At 44.6% G+C, this 17,500-nt stretch overlaps 1 protein-coding gene across 1 annotated transcript in view; it reads left to right on the top strand.

The window, feature by feature from the left end:
- LOC138954143 (proteoglycan 4-like) overlaps nt 1-17,500 on the top strand; it is a 49,849-nt gene that overhangs the window by 31,326 nt on the left and 1,023 nt on the right. Inside the window, exons 2-3 of the mRNA XM_070326045.1 lie at nt 1-481; nt 3,263-3,360. The exon at nt 1-481 is cut by the window's left edge and continues 1,124 nt beyond it. Coding sequence (XP_070182146.1) covers nt 1-481; nt 3,263-3,360 — 579 coding nt within the window. The remainder of the gene's footprint in view (nt 482-3,262; nt 3,361-17,500) is intronic.

The following is a 17,500-nucleotide window of genomic DNA, read 5'->3' as shown; positions in this document are numbered from 1 at the left end:
ACAGGAAACCCTGCAGTCTATTCCACAGGAAACCCTGCAGTCTATTCCACAGGAAACCCTGCAGTCTGTTCCACAGGAAACCCTGCAGTCTATTCCACAGGAAACCCTGCAGTCTATTCCACAGGAAACCCTGCAGTCTATTCCACAGGAAACCCTGCAGTCTATTCCACAGGAAACCCTGCAGTCTGTTCCACAGGAAACCCTGCAGTCTATTCCACAGGAAACCCTGCAGTCTATTCCACAGGAAACCCTGCAGTCTATTCCACAGGAAACCCTGCAGTCTATTCCACAGGAAACCCTGCAGTCTATTCCACAAGAAACCCTGCAGTTTAGTTTCCACAAGCAGGCTGTGGATCAAGCTGTCCATCCCAAGCGACCTACGGACAAACAAACTGAAGATGAAAAAACAAACCCTTATGAAAGTCGCGAAGATGGCCCGAATCATACAGAAGACACAAACTTGAGTGACTTGTTGTTCCTCGTATCCGATAGACAAGATGGCCACGGGATATTATCTATTAATTTTGCGGTGGGGGTCCTTCGCAATGGAGCTTTAAACGTTGAGGTGACTCGGGTCAAAAGGAGGTCGGTAGTGGATTAGGGAGAAAGAACAACAACAAGGTACTCCCATGAACGTTTGAAACTGACGTGCCGCCTATAGTGAAGGACTCAGGTGGAACAGGAATTGTGTAGTGAGGGAACCAGTGAAAACATGAGAACAAGACAGGTCAGTCAGAGAATTGAATGGTTGATTAAAAACAAAACAAAATAATCGATATAACACGTCGAACTAGTGTTTTTAAAGTGGCAGGGCAAACCAATGAGAATAAAACCAAAGTTAAACACACACAAAACAGGAAATTAAACAAGAAATTCCTCCGAGGTAGGAAAAACACCCCCGTCCTTACCATTCTCACTGCCACCAACTGAGAAGGTTATTTCCCTTTGACCATTAATATGTCCCTCTATAAGTCCTTGTAGAATCTTAATCCACCAATAACTCCCTAACCGTGTGTTTGACTGGTCCCAATTTTTGTAAGGACCGTCTCAGGAATGTATAGAACCTGTTCACCAAGTTTGGTGACGATCGGTCCGTTCATTCTTGAGATCTATATGCGAACACAAACACACAAACAAACAAACACATCGACCGAATCCTATACACACCCCTATACCGGGGGTGTAATAAGCTCAGTAAACAGTTGTATGTGGTGATGGCAACAGGACCAACTCCTCGTCGATTTTGCCTCACCCACTTCTAAGCCGATTCTTGGTGAACAAATTCGTAAGAAAATCGGTTGGGAGTAACATTAAAAGGACACTAGCAGTATACCGATCACTTTCCCCAAAAAGGTTTTCATTTCTAACCATACCATTAAAAAACATAAGTTCTCCGAAGCCGTAACATAGGTGGCTCATGTTGAAGACAAAACTTCACACCTGTTTACTGTTTTGCAAGGTAAAGAAAGCGAACGTTACCCATGCGTTTGGTGGGTATGTTAGAACCCCAACGCAGGGACAACACAAGGCCAAGTATAATACACACACGCGCACGCACGTGCGCTCGCATAAGAAAACCTCACATCTAGTAAATCGAACCATCCACCCCAATTGCCACACATAATCTATCACCTCAAAGGTTCAAAACACCCAACACGCACCGATATAATGTATACCACAAGCAATCAATTGTACACTGCACGTAAACAATCACAGTTTTCATGGGGTTAGAAACGGAAACGAACACGAAGAAAGAATCGCATTCGCATTCGCACGAACACAATCACAGTGAAATAACTACATTCGTTTACATGGGGTCAAAAACGAATACGAACACGGTAAAAGATCCGCATTCGATTTCATGGGGTCAAAAACGAAAACGAACACCAATTGTTTTGGTCCACCAAAATCCATAGACCTCTGATCGATTTGTAGAGAAAACTAGGAGGTATTCCGTCACGCTCTTCTTGAGACTATACAACACAGCCTGCATTATCTCCATGCACGGATCTTTCTTTACCTGGTGGTAAGGCTGCATCGAAAACTCAAACACAGACAATAATGGGTTTTGAAACCCAGCACCCTTCTACCGCTTTCTGCCTCAAAGCGTTGGTACGTGCGTTCACATAGGAGTGTAGGATCATAATGTACGAACATCACGGTGTCCGTTTAAAGACGCATCTCTTCATTATTGTGTAGACTGTCTTATATATATACCATCACAGATTTGGACATACTTTAAATAATGTCGTAAGCGAAACATTGGACACAAAATCAATTCAGCAAGTAATGTTCTTCTTTTTTTTTTTTTTAGTTTGTTTGTTTGTTCGTTCATGGGCTGAAACTCCCACGGCTTTTACGTGTATGACCGTTTTTACCCCGCCATTTAGGCAGCCATACGTCGCTTTCGGAGGAAGCAAGCTGGGTATTTTCGTGTTTCTATAACCCACCGAACTCTGACATGGATTACAGGATCTTTTTCGTGCGCACTTGGTCTTGTGCTTGCGTGTACACACGGGGGTGTTCGGACACCGAGGAGAGTCTGCACACAAAGTTGACTCTGAGAAATAAATCTCTCGCCGAACGTGGGGACGAACTCACGCTGACAGCGGCCAACTGGATACAAATCCAGCGCGCTACCAACTGAGCTACATCCCCGCCCTTTTTTTTTAGTATATGTCCAAGTGGAAACATGCTCTTATCCTTTAGCAAAATCCTGGACCGATATGTGGTGGTGTACACGATCGTTTACACTGCGGGGAGGAAGGTATCTTTAACTTAAACACCCCGTGTCTGCTCGATATCAGGAGGAAATGGATGCACGGGTTTGTTTGTCTTTGCTTTTGACGGTTTGTTTCTGAGTATGTCGGTCTTGTAACTGGCATGTGTACATTGTAACAGACAATGGCAGGTTTGTTCCAACTCGGGGAAGAGTAGGGTAAAAGGGGGAGAGGGTAGGAAGGGGGGAAGTGGAGGGGTACGGATAATGAGGAGGAGGTTGGGGGACTGTTATGACTTAGGAGCCATCAACACGACTCATTGTTGAAAACCATGTAGTCCGCATGCTGTACAGATTTACAATAGCAGAGCAGACTATTCCTGTCTGATCTAATTGTCGCAGCTTTAGAGTTAGCAGGATCCACACACTATCATTGGGTTCATCATGGAAGTTCTGTATAACTACGTAGGAACAAGATAACTTGGTCGCCTTTGCGGCAAAACTGCGACTCAGTTATCATTCTCCTGCTGCTATGAATAACAGCTACGTGATCTAGTCGACAACAGCGGAGAGGACAACGATAACGACCTTGAGGACGATAACTTCTATGAATACGACGACGCCAAAGACGGGGGTGGGGGGTGGGGAGGGGGGGGGGGGGTGGCGACAACTGAAGAGTTGTGGGGAGGTACAGCGGAACCCTTCTTGTAAGACCTAGACATGACTGTCAGAACATCAGGCCTACAATGGGGGGTTGTCAGACCTAGACATGACGTCAGAACATCAGGCCTACAATGGGGGGTTGTAAGACCTAGACATGACTGTCAGAACATCAGGCCTACAATGGGGGGGTTGTAAGACCTAGACATGACTGTCAGAACATCAGGCCTACAATGGGGGGTTGTAAGACCTAGACATGACTGTCAGAACATCAGGCCTACAATGGGGGGTTGTAAGACCTAGACATGAATGTCAGAACATCAGGCCTACAATGGGGGGGTTGTAAGACCTAGACATGACTGTCAGAACATCAGGCCTACAATGGGGGGGTTGTAAGACCTAGACATGACTGTCAGAACATCAGGCCTACAATGGGGGGGTTGTCAGACCTAGACATGACTGTCAGAACATCAGGCCTACAATGGGGGGGTTGTAAGACCTAGACATGACTGTCACAACATCAGGCCTACAATGGGGGGTTGTAAGACCTAGACATGACTGTCACAACATCAGGCCTACAATCTGGGGTTGTAAGACCTAGACATGACTGTCAGAACATCAGGCCTACAATGGGGGGTTGTAAGACCTAGACATGACTGTCAGAACATCAGGCCTACAATGGGGGGGGGGTTGTAAGACCTAGACATGACTGTCAGAACATCAGGCCTACAATGGGGGGGTTGTAAGACCTAGACATGACTGTCACAACATCAGGCCTACAATGGGGGGTTGTAAGACCTAGACATGAATGTCAGAACATCAGGCCTACAATGGGGGGTTGTAAGACCTAGACATGACTGTCAGAACATCAGGCCTACAATGGGGGGTTGTAAGACCTAGACATGACGTCAGAACATCAGGCCTACAATGGGGGGGTTGTAAGACCTAGACATGACGTCAGAACATCAGGCCTACAATGGGGGGGTTGTAAGACCTAGACATGACAGTCAGAACATCAGGCCTACTATGGGGGGTTTGTAAGACCTAGACATGAATGTCAGAACATCAGGCCTACAATGGGGGGTTGTAAGACCTAGACATGACTGTCAGAACATCAGGCCTACAATGGGGGGTTGTAAGACCTAGACATGACTGTCAGATTATCAGGCCTACAATGGGGGGTTGTAAGACCTAGACATGCCTGTCAGAACATCAGGCCTACAATGGGGGGTTGTAAGACCTAGACATGACGTCAGAACATCAGGCCTACAATGGGGGGGGGGGGGGGGTTGTCAGACCTAGACATGACTGTCAGAACATCAGGCCTACAATGGGGGGGGGGGGGGGGGTTGTAAGACCTAGACATGACTGTCAGAACATCAGGCCTACAATGGGGGGTTGTCAGACCTAGACATGACTGTCAGAACATCAGGCCTACAATGGGGGGTTGTCAGACCTAGACATGACTGTCAGAACATCAGGCCTACAATGGGGGGTTGTAAGACCTAGACATGACTGTCAGAACATCAGGCCTACAATGGGGGGGGGGGGTTGTCAGACCTAGACATGACTGTCAGAACATCAGGCCTACAATGGGGGGGTTGTAAGACCTAGACATGACTGTCAGAACATCAGGCCTACAATGGGGGGGGGGGGGGGGTTGTCAGACCTAGACATGACTGTCAGAACATCAGGCCTACAATGGGGGGGTTGTAAGACCTAGACATGACTGTCAGAACATCAGGCCTACAATGGGGGGGGGGGGGGGGGGTTGTCAGACCTAGACATGACTGTCAGAACATCAGGCCTACAATGGGGGGGTTGTAAGACCTAGACATGACTGTCAGAACATCAGGCCTACAATGGGGGGGGGTTGTCAGACCTAGACATGACTGTCAGAACATCAGGCCTACAATGGGGGGTTGTAAGACCTAGACATGACTGTCACAACATCAGGCCTACAATGGGGGGTTGTAAGACCTAGACATGACTGTCACAACATCAGGCCTACAATGGGGGGTTGTAAGACCTAGACATGACTGTCACAACATCAGGCCTACAATGGGGGGTTGTAAGACTTAGACATGACTGTCAGAACATCAGGCCTACAATGGGGGGTTGTAAGACCTAGACATGACTGTCAGAACATCAGGCCTACAATGGGGGGTTGTAAGACCTAGACATGACTGTCAGAACATCAGGCCTACAATGGGGGGTTGTAAGACCTAGACATGACTGTCAGAACATCAGGCCTACAATGGGGGGTTGTAAGACCTAGACATGACGTCAGAATAGCAGGCCTACAATGGGGGAGTAGCTTGATGGTGGCGATGAAGACGATAGTGATAAGCATCACTGATGACGAAAACGATGATTTCAACGACGACGACGACAATACACTGGGAACTATGATAATAAACGACAGCGACGACCGCAACGACGATTTGATAACCATGGTAACTAAACAACTGAGCAAGACACAAAACTATAGAGTGAAGAGGTTTGACGTTCCATCGCATGATGACGACACGTTGCTATTTACAGCAATGCTTACAGTATTGACAGGGGGGGGACAGTTCGCTGTCAAATAAAATCGATATATTGGTCGTATACCTATTAACGGGGTACATATGGATACATGAAAACTGTTAGAAGACAGTGAATTTAAATTTGATACCTCGGTGCTTATTCGTTATTTTGCAAACAGTAAAGCTGCAACTACCAATACCCACATTCCTCAACAAAACTGCGGCATGCTTCGAACTTTTGTGTCTTGCTCAGTTCTATGCCCATGCAGCTTAGAAGTGCAACGGAGAACTTGATAACCACGAACACAACGTTTTCCACAAAACCGTGAGCCATTCATTTACTTGTTTGGCAGCTTCCTTTCAAAAGCGTTTGCATATCGTACGAAATTTGAATCCTACCCAGCAACCGTCCCGCGGTTTAAATCCCCGAACTGTATGACGTGTTTGTTAGAAGGGGTGTGGGTGGGGCCGGATGGGAAGGAAAGAAGGGGGGGGGGGGGAGGTGAGGAGGGTTGTGGTTTTCCATTCACGCGCCTGCCGCCTCGTGGTTTACGGTTTGATCCAACGAATAATAATGACTGTTATTGTATGCTTCATGTCCTTACAACTGTGCTTTCTGTCTGCCTCCCTGTCTGTCTTTCTATCCCCAGGCTGTATGTCTCTCTCTGCCTGTCTGTTTGTCTGTCTGTCTGTCTCTCATTCTGTCTGTCTGTCTGTCTGTCTGTCTCTCTCTGTCTCTCTCTCTGTCTCTCTCTCTGTCTATCTCTGTCTCTCTGTCGCTGTCTCTGTCTCTGTCTCTGTCTGTATCTCTCTCTCTCTCTCTCTCTCTCTCTCTCTCTCTCTCTCTCTCTCTCTCTCTCTCTATCTCTCTCTCTCTCTCTCTCTCCCACAACCCTCGTAAAATAAAATTTGATTTGATTTGATTTGATCTCTCTATCTATCTCTGTCTCTCTCTATCTCTCTCTCTATCTCTGTCTCTCTCTCTTTATCTCTCTCTCTATCTCTCTCTCTCTCTCTCTCTCTCGATTACCCATTTACAACAATGGAAGTCCACGTACACACACCCCCCCCCCCTTCCCTTCTTCCCACACACTGTTTTCACTCGGAAAGTCAAGTTTAATGCAACCCCACCTCCTCCCTTCTCCACCCCCCCCCCCCCTCCTCTCGAATCTTATTCTCGTTTCCCAATCATGACACTTCTTTTCTAGTAACCAAAAAATCCCCCTCCTTTGTCCCCCTTCTTACTCCCACCTCCCCCGTCCTTGTTATGGTTTAATTCTTCTCGTTAATCTCTCTTTATTTCTTCCCCTACCCCTCAATACCCCCCCCCCCCCCCTTCTACCTCCACATTATTCGCACACATTCTTCCACAACTCCATTCATTACTCCTTTCTGAATTTTCAAAAAAATGAAGAAAACAATCCAGCCACTGCACCCCCTTATTTTCTTGTCTTTAGAATCGCAAAACCCATTCGCTCGACTTTCAGACACACACACCGTACAATATTCAACCCCCCTGCGTCTGCGTGTGTGGAGTTTCAGTTTCCCCTCCATCTCTCTTTCTGTTCTGTCCCTCCGTCCCCGCCCCCTTTTCTCCCCTACCCTCCTCCCTTTCTTGCTTTTCAGATACCCGAGTACGCGGGTAGTCTTTGAAAGGGGTGGAAGGGTAGCGACTTTCAATGGGGAGGATCTCAGGGGTAAATGGAGCTCTTGTGGAGTTTATGGATGGCAACAGGTTGGATTGGAGTTCAGAAACAGCGGACACTGTTTTCATGACTGTGTTCTCGCCTTACCTAGATAATTTGTCATTTGCAGTTCTATGTTTTTGACCTGTGTTTTTATTGTACACGCGTTAATGAACACAACTTGGGCCTTCAAAAGTGTGGCCCAATAAAGTATTTTTAGCTTCGTTAAAACCATAATTTTTCGAGATGTATAAAAGACATTAAAAAATATAATTATCATTGTTGGCCCATAAATAGCATTATGATTGAGATAAATGTTAGTGTTTTGACCTGTGCAGCCGTAACATTGTTGTACACGTTATATTTTGAACTATCTTTACTTTGACACCATGTTATCAATTGTTTGTGAAAGTCAGGACAATACAAGCAAAACTCATAAAATTCCATTGAATAGCATACTTAAAAGGCATCCTTTCCCGCAAACTTTTGTAATCGGCTTAGATGCTAGGAGAATAGAATACACGCGAGAAATAACTTGGAAACGGCGTGAACCAGCCAACATTATGGCATTGGTAAAATATAATTTACGTGTACCCACTACTCTTCTTTTGAGGTTAAATTGCCAGAAATGTCTGCAAACATTTTCGACCCATTCTCCTTGAATCCGACATTTTAGTGAGTAACACCAGTTGAACATAATTATAAGTAAATTATCTCCTAAAGTCAGAGGATGAATTGACAAATGAAAGTCACACGACATAGCAGGCAAAAGGCTCACAAAACTCGTAAAAATTCAACCAATGTGTGCTTATACCATTATCCTCGTAACAAAACAAAAATTGTCATTGTCTTTGGCATTGTCATTGCCATTATAAGCGACTATAGGATACGATGTGATTTGAGTTGATAACAAAAATAACAAACAAACACAGACCTAAACGTCGCCCTTTCCGCTTACAGGTGCGGCGAGAACAAGTGTCACACACTTTACCTGAGATCAGGTGGCTCTGGCCCTGAAAGGATGTGTGCTGAGGACCTCTTCACCACACGACAGGGTAGCATCAATATGCATACAGCCCCCCGCCTCTCCCCCGGCCACCCGTATAATACCCGTGCTTGAATAACAATCTATCGTGAGGTTCCCCCATTCCTTCACATTGTCACCTCACGCTTCCCTGCTAGTTCGGAACAACGGGACACGTGTTGAAGGAAGAAGTTTTTGTGGGCGGCGTTTCGTCAAAACTACGGTTTAAGCAAGATAAGTATGAATAACATAAAGGTATAAATAACGTGCAAAGGTAAATATAGCGTAAATGATAGGTACACATAAAAACAAAGGTGTAAATAAAGGTATGAATAACCTTGATTTTTGATAACGATTTTAGCAGTAGGTTCTAAAAAGTTGTGTACCGCAGCAAATCATGTTACGCCAGCAAGTGCATACTTTTAAATTTTTTATCCGAGAGCTTTTAATCATATCATTTGATTTTATGAGTAGATACTGTGTACGAACCCTTCGTCGGTCTGCAGAGTAGAACTGGGAACACGTGCACGGGTTGACTGTCTGCGAACATTGCATTATAAGCATTACAAAAAAAACCAGATCACATGTTTCATGGAAACCAGCGGCGATGACATGGATTTAAAGACAGTCGAACCGGCCTGGCGACCCCCTCTCCATTATGACCATCTGCCCCTGATCACTCTCTCTCTCTCTCCCCCTCTCCATTATGACCATCTGCCCTTGATCACTCAAACAAAACAATCGATATAACACGTCAACCAGCTAGTGGGTTTTGTTTTGTAATTGGAAGGGCAAACCAATAATATCAAAACAAAACACACACACACACACACACACACACACACACACACACACACACACACACACACACACACACACACACACACTCTCTCACACACGCACACTCTCTCTCTCTCTCTCTCTCTCTCTCTCTCTCTCTCTCTCTCTCTTTTTTTTTTTTTTTTTACTATCTCTTTCTCTCTCGTCGGCTTATTTCTCTCTGTTCAGTATTGCTTTTCATTTTTTCCATAGAAGTTAAATGCTTTCAGATTGTCACGAAGATTGTGCACTGGGGTGGAGAGAAAACCATCGCAGATCAAACAAATTACATTCTTACGGCGATTGCAAGCCACGGAGAAGGTTACCATGTCCAGAGCCAGTAATGACATCAACAAATTACATTCTTACGGCGATTGCAAGCCACGGAGAAGGTTACCATGTCCAGAGCCAGTAATGACATCAACAAATTACATTCTTACGGCGATTGCAAGCCACGGAGAAGGTTACCATGTCCAGAGCCAGTAATGACATCAACAAATTACATTCTTACGGCGATTGCAAGCCACGGAGAAGGTTACCATGTCCAGAGCCAGTAATGACATCAACAAATTACATTCTTACGGCGATTGCAAGCCACGGAGAAGGTTACCATGTCCAGAGCCAGTAATGACATCAACAAATTACATTCTTACGGCGATTGCAAGCCACGGAGAAGGTTACCATGTCCAGAGCCAGTAATGACATCAACAAATTACATTCTTACGGCGATTGCAAGCCACGGAGAAGGTTACCATGTCCAGAGCCAGTAATGACATCAACAAATTACATTCTTACGGCGATTGCAAGCCACGGAGAAGGTTACCATGTCCAGAGCCAGTAATGACATCAACAAATTACATTCTTACGGCGATTGCAAGCCACGGAGAAGGTTACCATGTCCAGAGCCAGTAATGACATCAACAAATTACATTCTTACGGCGATTGCAAGCCACGGAGAAGGTTACCATGTCCAGAGCCAGTAATGACATCAACAAATTACATTCTTACGGCGATTGCAAGCCACGGAGAAGGTTACCATGTCCAGAGCCAGTAATGACATCAACAAATTACATTCTTACGGCGATTGCAAGCCACGGAGAAGGTTACCATGTCCAGAGCCAGTAATGACATCAACAAATTACATTCTTACGGCGATTGCAAGCCACGGAGAAGGTTACCATGTCCAGAGCCAGTAATGACATCAACAAATTACATTCTTACGGCGATTGCAAGCCACGGAGAAGGTTACCATGTCCAGAGCCAGTAATGACATCAACAAATTACATTCTTACGGCGATTGCAAGCCACGGAGAAGGTTACCATGTCCAGAGCCAGTAATGACATCAACAAATTACATTCTTACGGCGATTGCAAGCCACGGAGAAGGTTACCATGTCCAGAGCCAGTAATGACATCAACAAATTACATTCTTACGGCGATTGCAAGCCACGGAGAAGGTTACCATGTCCAGAACCAGTTATGACATCAACAAATTACATTCTTACGGCGATTGCAAGCCACGGAGAAGGTTACCATGTCCAGAGCCAGTAATGACATCAACAAATTACATTCTTACGGCGATTGCAAGCCACGGAGAAGGTTACCATGTCCAGAGCCAGTAATGACATCAACAAATTACATTCTTACGGCGATTGCAAGCCACGGAGAAGGTTACCATGTCCAGAGCCAGTAATGACATCAACAAATTACATTCTTACGGCGATTGCAAGCCACGGAGAAGGTTACCATGTCCAGAGCCAGTAATGACATCAACAAATTACATTCTTACGGCGATTGCAAGCCACGGAGAAGGTTACCATGTCCAGAGCCAGTAATGACATCAACAAATTACATTCTTACGGCGATTGCAAGCCACGGAGAAGGTTACCATGTCCAGAGCCAGTAATGACATCAACAAATTACATTCTTACGGCGATTGCAAGCCACGGAGAAGGTTACCATGTCCAGAACCAGTTATGACATCAACAAATTACATTCTTACGGCGATTGCAAGCCACGGAGAAGGTTACCATGTCCAGAGCCAGTAATGACATCAACAAATTACATTCTTACGGCGATTGCAAGCCACGGAGAAGGTTACCATGTCCAGAGCCAGTAATGACATCAACAAATTACATTCTTACGGCGATTGCAAGCCACGGAGAAGGTTACCATGTCCAGAGCCAGTAATGACATCAACAAATTACATTCTTACGGCGATTGCAAGCCACGGAGAAGGTTACCATGTCCAGAGCCAGTAATGACATCAACAAATTACATTCTTACGGCGATTGCAAGCCACGGAGAAGGTTACCATGTCCAGAGCCAGTAATGACATCAACAAATTACATTCTTACGGCGATTGCAAGCCACGGAGAAGGTTACCATGTCCAGAGCCAGTAATGACATCAACAAATTACATTCTTACGGCGATTGCAAGCCACGGAGAAGGTTACCATGTCCAGAGCCAGTTATGAAATCAACAAATTACATTCTTACGGCGATTGCAAGCCACGGAGAAGGTTACCATGTCCAGAGCCAGTTATGAAATCAACAAAATGTTGTGCTTCTCTGTTTACCTTGCACGCTGAGTTTTTCCCCTATAATTATGAAATTGGAAACCTCATTTACGTTCGACAATAATGATGACCACAGCTGTTGTTTTGCAAAACACCATAAAAACGCACGTATTTGCACGGTAATAGAAACATTACATCTCCTGATGCGAATGTTGATTATTCAAGGTTTTCGTTGAAACACATTATCTGTGAACTGCGTTTTTACGTCCTCTACATACCAGCAACAGAAGGGGTCATGAAAGTGACAGTGTGGTAGTTCGTTTATAGAAAGGATTTCTTTGAGCTCAAACTAGGGCACATCAATACAGAGAAGGTCAAATGATCCCGTTGGAAATGTGATAATATAATAACGTTTTTGTTCGTAAGTGGGACCAAAATAAGGCTTCGCGTTGAGACAGCTTAGTTGTGGACAAGCGCCAGTTTGATTAGTTTTTTTTCTTCTCTGCTTTCACAAACTTCTGGTACACTGCTTCAGTTATGATAAAATTAAACAACAGCTTCACAAAATAACTATCCGCCAAGTAGTTATGTCCCTTACACATGAAAGTGAGGTTTGCGGAATAAATCAAATTCCAAAGTTAGAATGATTGCTTTGAGCTACGATTCTGCAAAGCTTAGTTTCAATACGCTACACACAATCGAACAAAACTACATTCATAATTATTAAAACATGAACTGAAAGAAAGTAAAAACTATATATCCAAACGGCACCCATCATACGCACTTAGCCAAGCAGACCCCCGAAAGTGTTGGAAGGTTCTAGAGTGTCTTTCTGGACTGTCCCTGCATATCAATGAAGCACCCACTTCTTCACGTGCAATTTAAAGCTGTACATTTATCACCCCGTGTTTCCGGTGATTTGAACAAGCTGCAAAATAGAGACCAGGGCTGGTGGTTAACGACACAGTAAAACCTGTCCATGCGACCACCTCTCCAAAGAGACAACCTGCTCACAACGACTACCTCAAGATGTCAGACAAGTTTTTGCGGTTAAGATACAGTAAAACCTGTCCATGCGACCACCTCTCCAAAGAGACAACCTGCACACAACGACTACCTCAAGATGTCAGACAAGTTTTTGCGGTTAAGATACAGTCAAACCTGCCCATGCGACCACCTCCCCAAAGCGACAACCTGCCCACAACGACCACATCAAGGATGTCAGACAAGATTTTGTTTTTCTTTATAGTTAACCTGTCTACAACCTGTCTGTAACGACCCCTTTGGGCGGTTTCTTGGATGGTCGTTATACAACAAGTCTGACTGTACTTGACTGTCCGAGAAACCAGAACTTGTGCGTGTGATGAGAGGAGCCATGTTCTTGTACACACACACACACACACACACGCACAGAATACACATTGTTGTTATATCTCCATGTGAACAGATTTGTTCAACTTATGTAAAAGCCTCAACGGATCTCTGGTGATTTACAAGATTGTCAAAACGGGAAAGATTGCGTCTTGCGTAGAATACACGTGAACAACGACAAGATCTACTGAAAAAATGAAGTGCCGTTTATATGGCTTCTCTTTTGAAAGAAGACCTCATAACCAGACGGGTTTTAGTGATTGCAACCAGAATGATCTGCTGATGTCATGAAGATAAAATCGATTTTCTTTTAAGCTTGTATGTCTATGAAACAATGTTCGAAACTGTTGCTGTTGAATTTGACAGAAAGAAAAAAGCGGACAAAAGTCGCTTGTTAATTCCAATGCTTCCGATAGAAAATGACAGTTTTTTCATTTCAATGTTTTTTATTCTCTCGGGTGCCAGGTGATTGGTTTCGCCTAACGCCCACTCACACACGTCGTGATCAATAGATTATTTTGAGCGATTACGTCTCGTTGCTGCTCAGGCGCCAGAATATGGTTTCATACAGTTCTCACTTTCTCTTGTCTATTTTTAGAGCACTCGTTCATTTCAATACTTGTGAGAAAGAAAAAAACAAACGTGTGCACTCTTTCACAAACCTCGTGACTGCTTTAGCTGCCAGGAAGCTGGTTCCGTAAAACACTCATTTACTGATGTCCTTATTCACAAAGATTACTTACCTTGTTATTTTATTTTGACATTATCGCTCTCACGAACTTGGTTACGATTCGTGTACGAAACCTTGAAACATTTGCAAGCACGCACGCACGCACGCACCACGCACGCACGCACGCACACAAACACACACACACACACACACACACACACACACACACAGAGCTCGCTCTCAGATCCACACACAAGAAAACGTTACCACCTTTCACAGACTAAACAGGAACATCTATGCAGGTAGATAGGAAGAGAGTACGAGGAGGGAATAGACAAGACACCACAGATCCCCCCCCACCCCATAATCATGTCTCCGATAACCCCCATAACTACCCCCTCCCCCCCCCATCCACCCCCTGCCTCCAGCCCCCTCCCCCCTCCCCCCTCCCCCCCCCGCCCCTCTCCCCTTACTTTGTCTAAAGTTTGCACTTGACTAGCAAACGCGTGTTAATGGCGACCCTAAAGATCAGCTCACCGCTTTAAGTGCCAATGTCCCACACAAGGAAAGTCCCTCCGTTTAAAGTCACTGTCCTTCTGACGAGGGTCGGGTTTCCTTCTGTCTCTTGTTATCTTAGGCTAAGAAAAGAATTAAACTGAATTGTCAAATTAAGTATTCTCCACAGAGACAAAGATAACCTTTTCTTTTTTTATGAAAAAGACGAAAGAATGTACAAGGGGGTAAATAAAGTACTGATTTTAAAAATGGAATTAAAAGAAAACAATTCGCGTGAAGCGAAATTAATACAGTTAGTCAATCTGCCGAACTTACAGAATGGAACTGAACACAACAATGAAATTCAGCTATGAATGGCAGTTGTGCAATGAATCAGCAAGGCAGTTCAGTTTTCAGTAAGGCTCGAGTTTAATGCGCAACTTAATGTTTTCAGTGTCACAAGGGGAAGTTTATCAATGATATATACATACTAGATGATTACCGGCTTCGCCGGGAAGAAGTAGAGCCGAATACCCGGCTGTGCCGGGGACCCGGCTTTGCCGGGTGTACGCCGGCTTCGCCGGCGCACGAAGGAAGGGAGATAAACGCGCAAAACACTGGAGAAGATAAGGAAGAGTTACTCCCTTTCGACGACGTCAAATGTAACCGAGTGCCGAAACACCACAATTACCTTTGAAGGCAAAGTCCTCTCAAACGGGATTGAGAATTTTAGAGCTTATTTCTAAGCCCTATAATAACTGTTATGGCTTCTCAAAGGAAGGCCAGAACATACAGTGAGACAAAAGCCGCCAGACCCCATCACAAACAGAACTCTACAATTCACAGGTGTTGCCTACACACACACACACACACACACACACACACACACACACACACACACACACACACACACACACACACACACACACACACACACACACACACACACAGAGAGAAGCCGTAGATAGAGATAGATGACAGTGGATTTTTCGATAAATAGATTCGACCCGCACTTTTACAGTGAGGACAACTTACGGGTACATGCAAGGAAAGCCGCGTTCTGGACAGTACAGTGACCTTCTAAAAATAGTAACGTAGTAACGGGAATATGGATTGACGCCACACGAAGGAAGGGAGATAAACGCAAAACACTGGAGAAGATAAGGAAGAGTTACTGGGAGTGGATCTACAGAAAAACCAAAATCGGTTCAGCGCTGCGCGCTGAGAGCACGTGTTGAAAATTCTCATCGACCAGGTTGTGTCCGGGGTCTACCTGAATATGCCCACCAAATTTGAAGCAGATCCATCGAGAACTTTGGCCGTGCATCGCGAACACACACACACACACACACACAGACAGACAGACAGACACAAGCCGTATATATATATATATATATAGATGTATGCATATTTTGTTTGTTTCTTGTTTGTTTTGGTTTAAAGAAATATTTGTCAAAGCCTCGTCGCAAGATATCCGTATGATAAATTCTCTTGTTAGGGTCACCACCAAAAGCTTTCAAGAGCTTGTTGTTGATCCTTAACATGTATTATGTTGAATTATCTATGAATTGTTGAATAAACACTGTTTAAACCAAGGGGAAGGGTGTGCATTTTTATGTGAAAGTCTTGACGGATCTGTACTGATTTCAAGACGCGGGAAACACAGTATACTGTACTGAAGTAAAGGACAGTTTAGGTCTAGAAGGAAGACACGTGGAACACAGTGATGCTTTCAGCCATTTTATTCCAGCAGAGTGCGTTCCCTTCCATGCAACAGTCATGCAAGAGTAGTTGCCCTTAAAGCGATAAGGTGCAATCCATAGTTACCACATGTACCTTTAAAAGAATCCCTCCCCTCTTTCACTCAGTAGTTGTACGTGTTGCACACACACTCGTACCCTTTTCAAGGAGCGGCCACCGAAAGACTGAAGGGTTTTAAAACTTTTAAAAGTCGGTTGTGGTAAAGAATAGGTATGTATCGTGATGCCACTGATCTTTCTTGATGCCTTGAGGGTGTAATCCTGCCCCGACACCCTACTTCTCTTTAAAAGCTTTTAAAACCAGTGAATGGGGAGGTGTCGCGTTGCGAGTGGCAGATGGGGGGGGGGGGGGGGGGGTAGAAATCGGAAAAATAGGAGTCGCAATTACAACGTCACATTCTTTAGAATTATTCGGTATGTTCGTTGATAAGTGAACCATAGGGATGTATTTTTAAGATCGTGTTTTCATCCCTTTCCTTTTTTTTATCTTTTTTTTTTTGGGGGGGGGGGGGGGGGGGTCCTCAAAGTTTGGAGGGATTGGGGCAGGAGGATGGGAAGGGACAGGGGTACGATGACAGAATACATTTCTCAAACGGTATAGAGATGAAGAGAAGGGGGGGGGGGGATAGGGAAGAGCGAGTAAGGAGCAACATAGGGCGAGAGACATATACAAGTAGAGAGAGAGAGGGAGAGAGAGAGACATAGAAAGAGAGAGACAAAGAGGGAGAGAGATAGAGACATAGACAGAGAGAGACAGAGAGGGAGAGAGAGAGACATAGAAAGAGAGAGGGAGAGAGATAGAGACATAGAAAGAGAGAGACAGAGAGGGAGAGAGAGAGACATAGAAAGAGAGAGACAGAGAGGGAGAGAGAGAGACATAGAAAGAGAGAGACAGACAGAGGCAGAGACAGTGACAGAGAGGGATATGACCTGTAGATAGAGAATATATTATATACAAGCATTACATTACAGATGATGCACGGCTGCTGATGTCAACATTGTGGCTAAGTGAACAAATGGTTCTTACACATGAAAACGATGATAATTTTCACTACAATCTCAATAATGAAATGGCAACCCTGATGATATGTCATCATATTTTAGTATGAGTTATTTCTAATATGCTGACTGTTAGCAAATGATAACAGACATGTCGAGAAAAAAGATATCAAGCATGAGCCTTTTAGGCGAATGCTGATATCGTTTGTGAGACATGTCTGTTATCATTTGCTAACAGTCAGCATATTAGA

Source organism: Littorina saxatilis, unplaced genomic scaffold (genome assembly GCF_037325665.1).
Source record: "Littorina saxatilis isolate snail1 unplaced genomic scaffold, US_GU_Lsax_2.0 SUPER_6_unloc_1, whole genome shotgun sequence".
Lineage (NCBI taxonomy): Eukaryota > Metazoa > Mollusca > Gastropoda > Littorinimorpha > Littorinidae > Littorina > Littorina saxatilis.
Note: the sequence above shows the minus strand (reverse complement) of the source record. Positions and strands in the feature narration are given on the sequence as shown.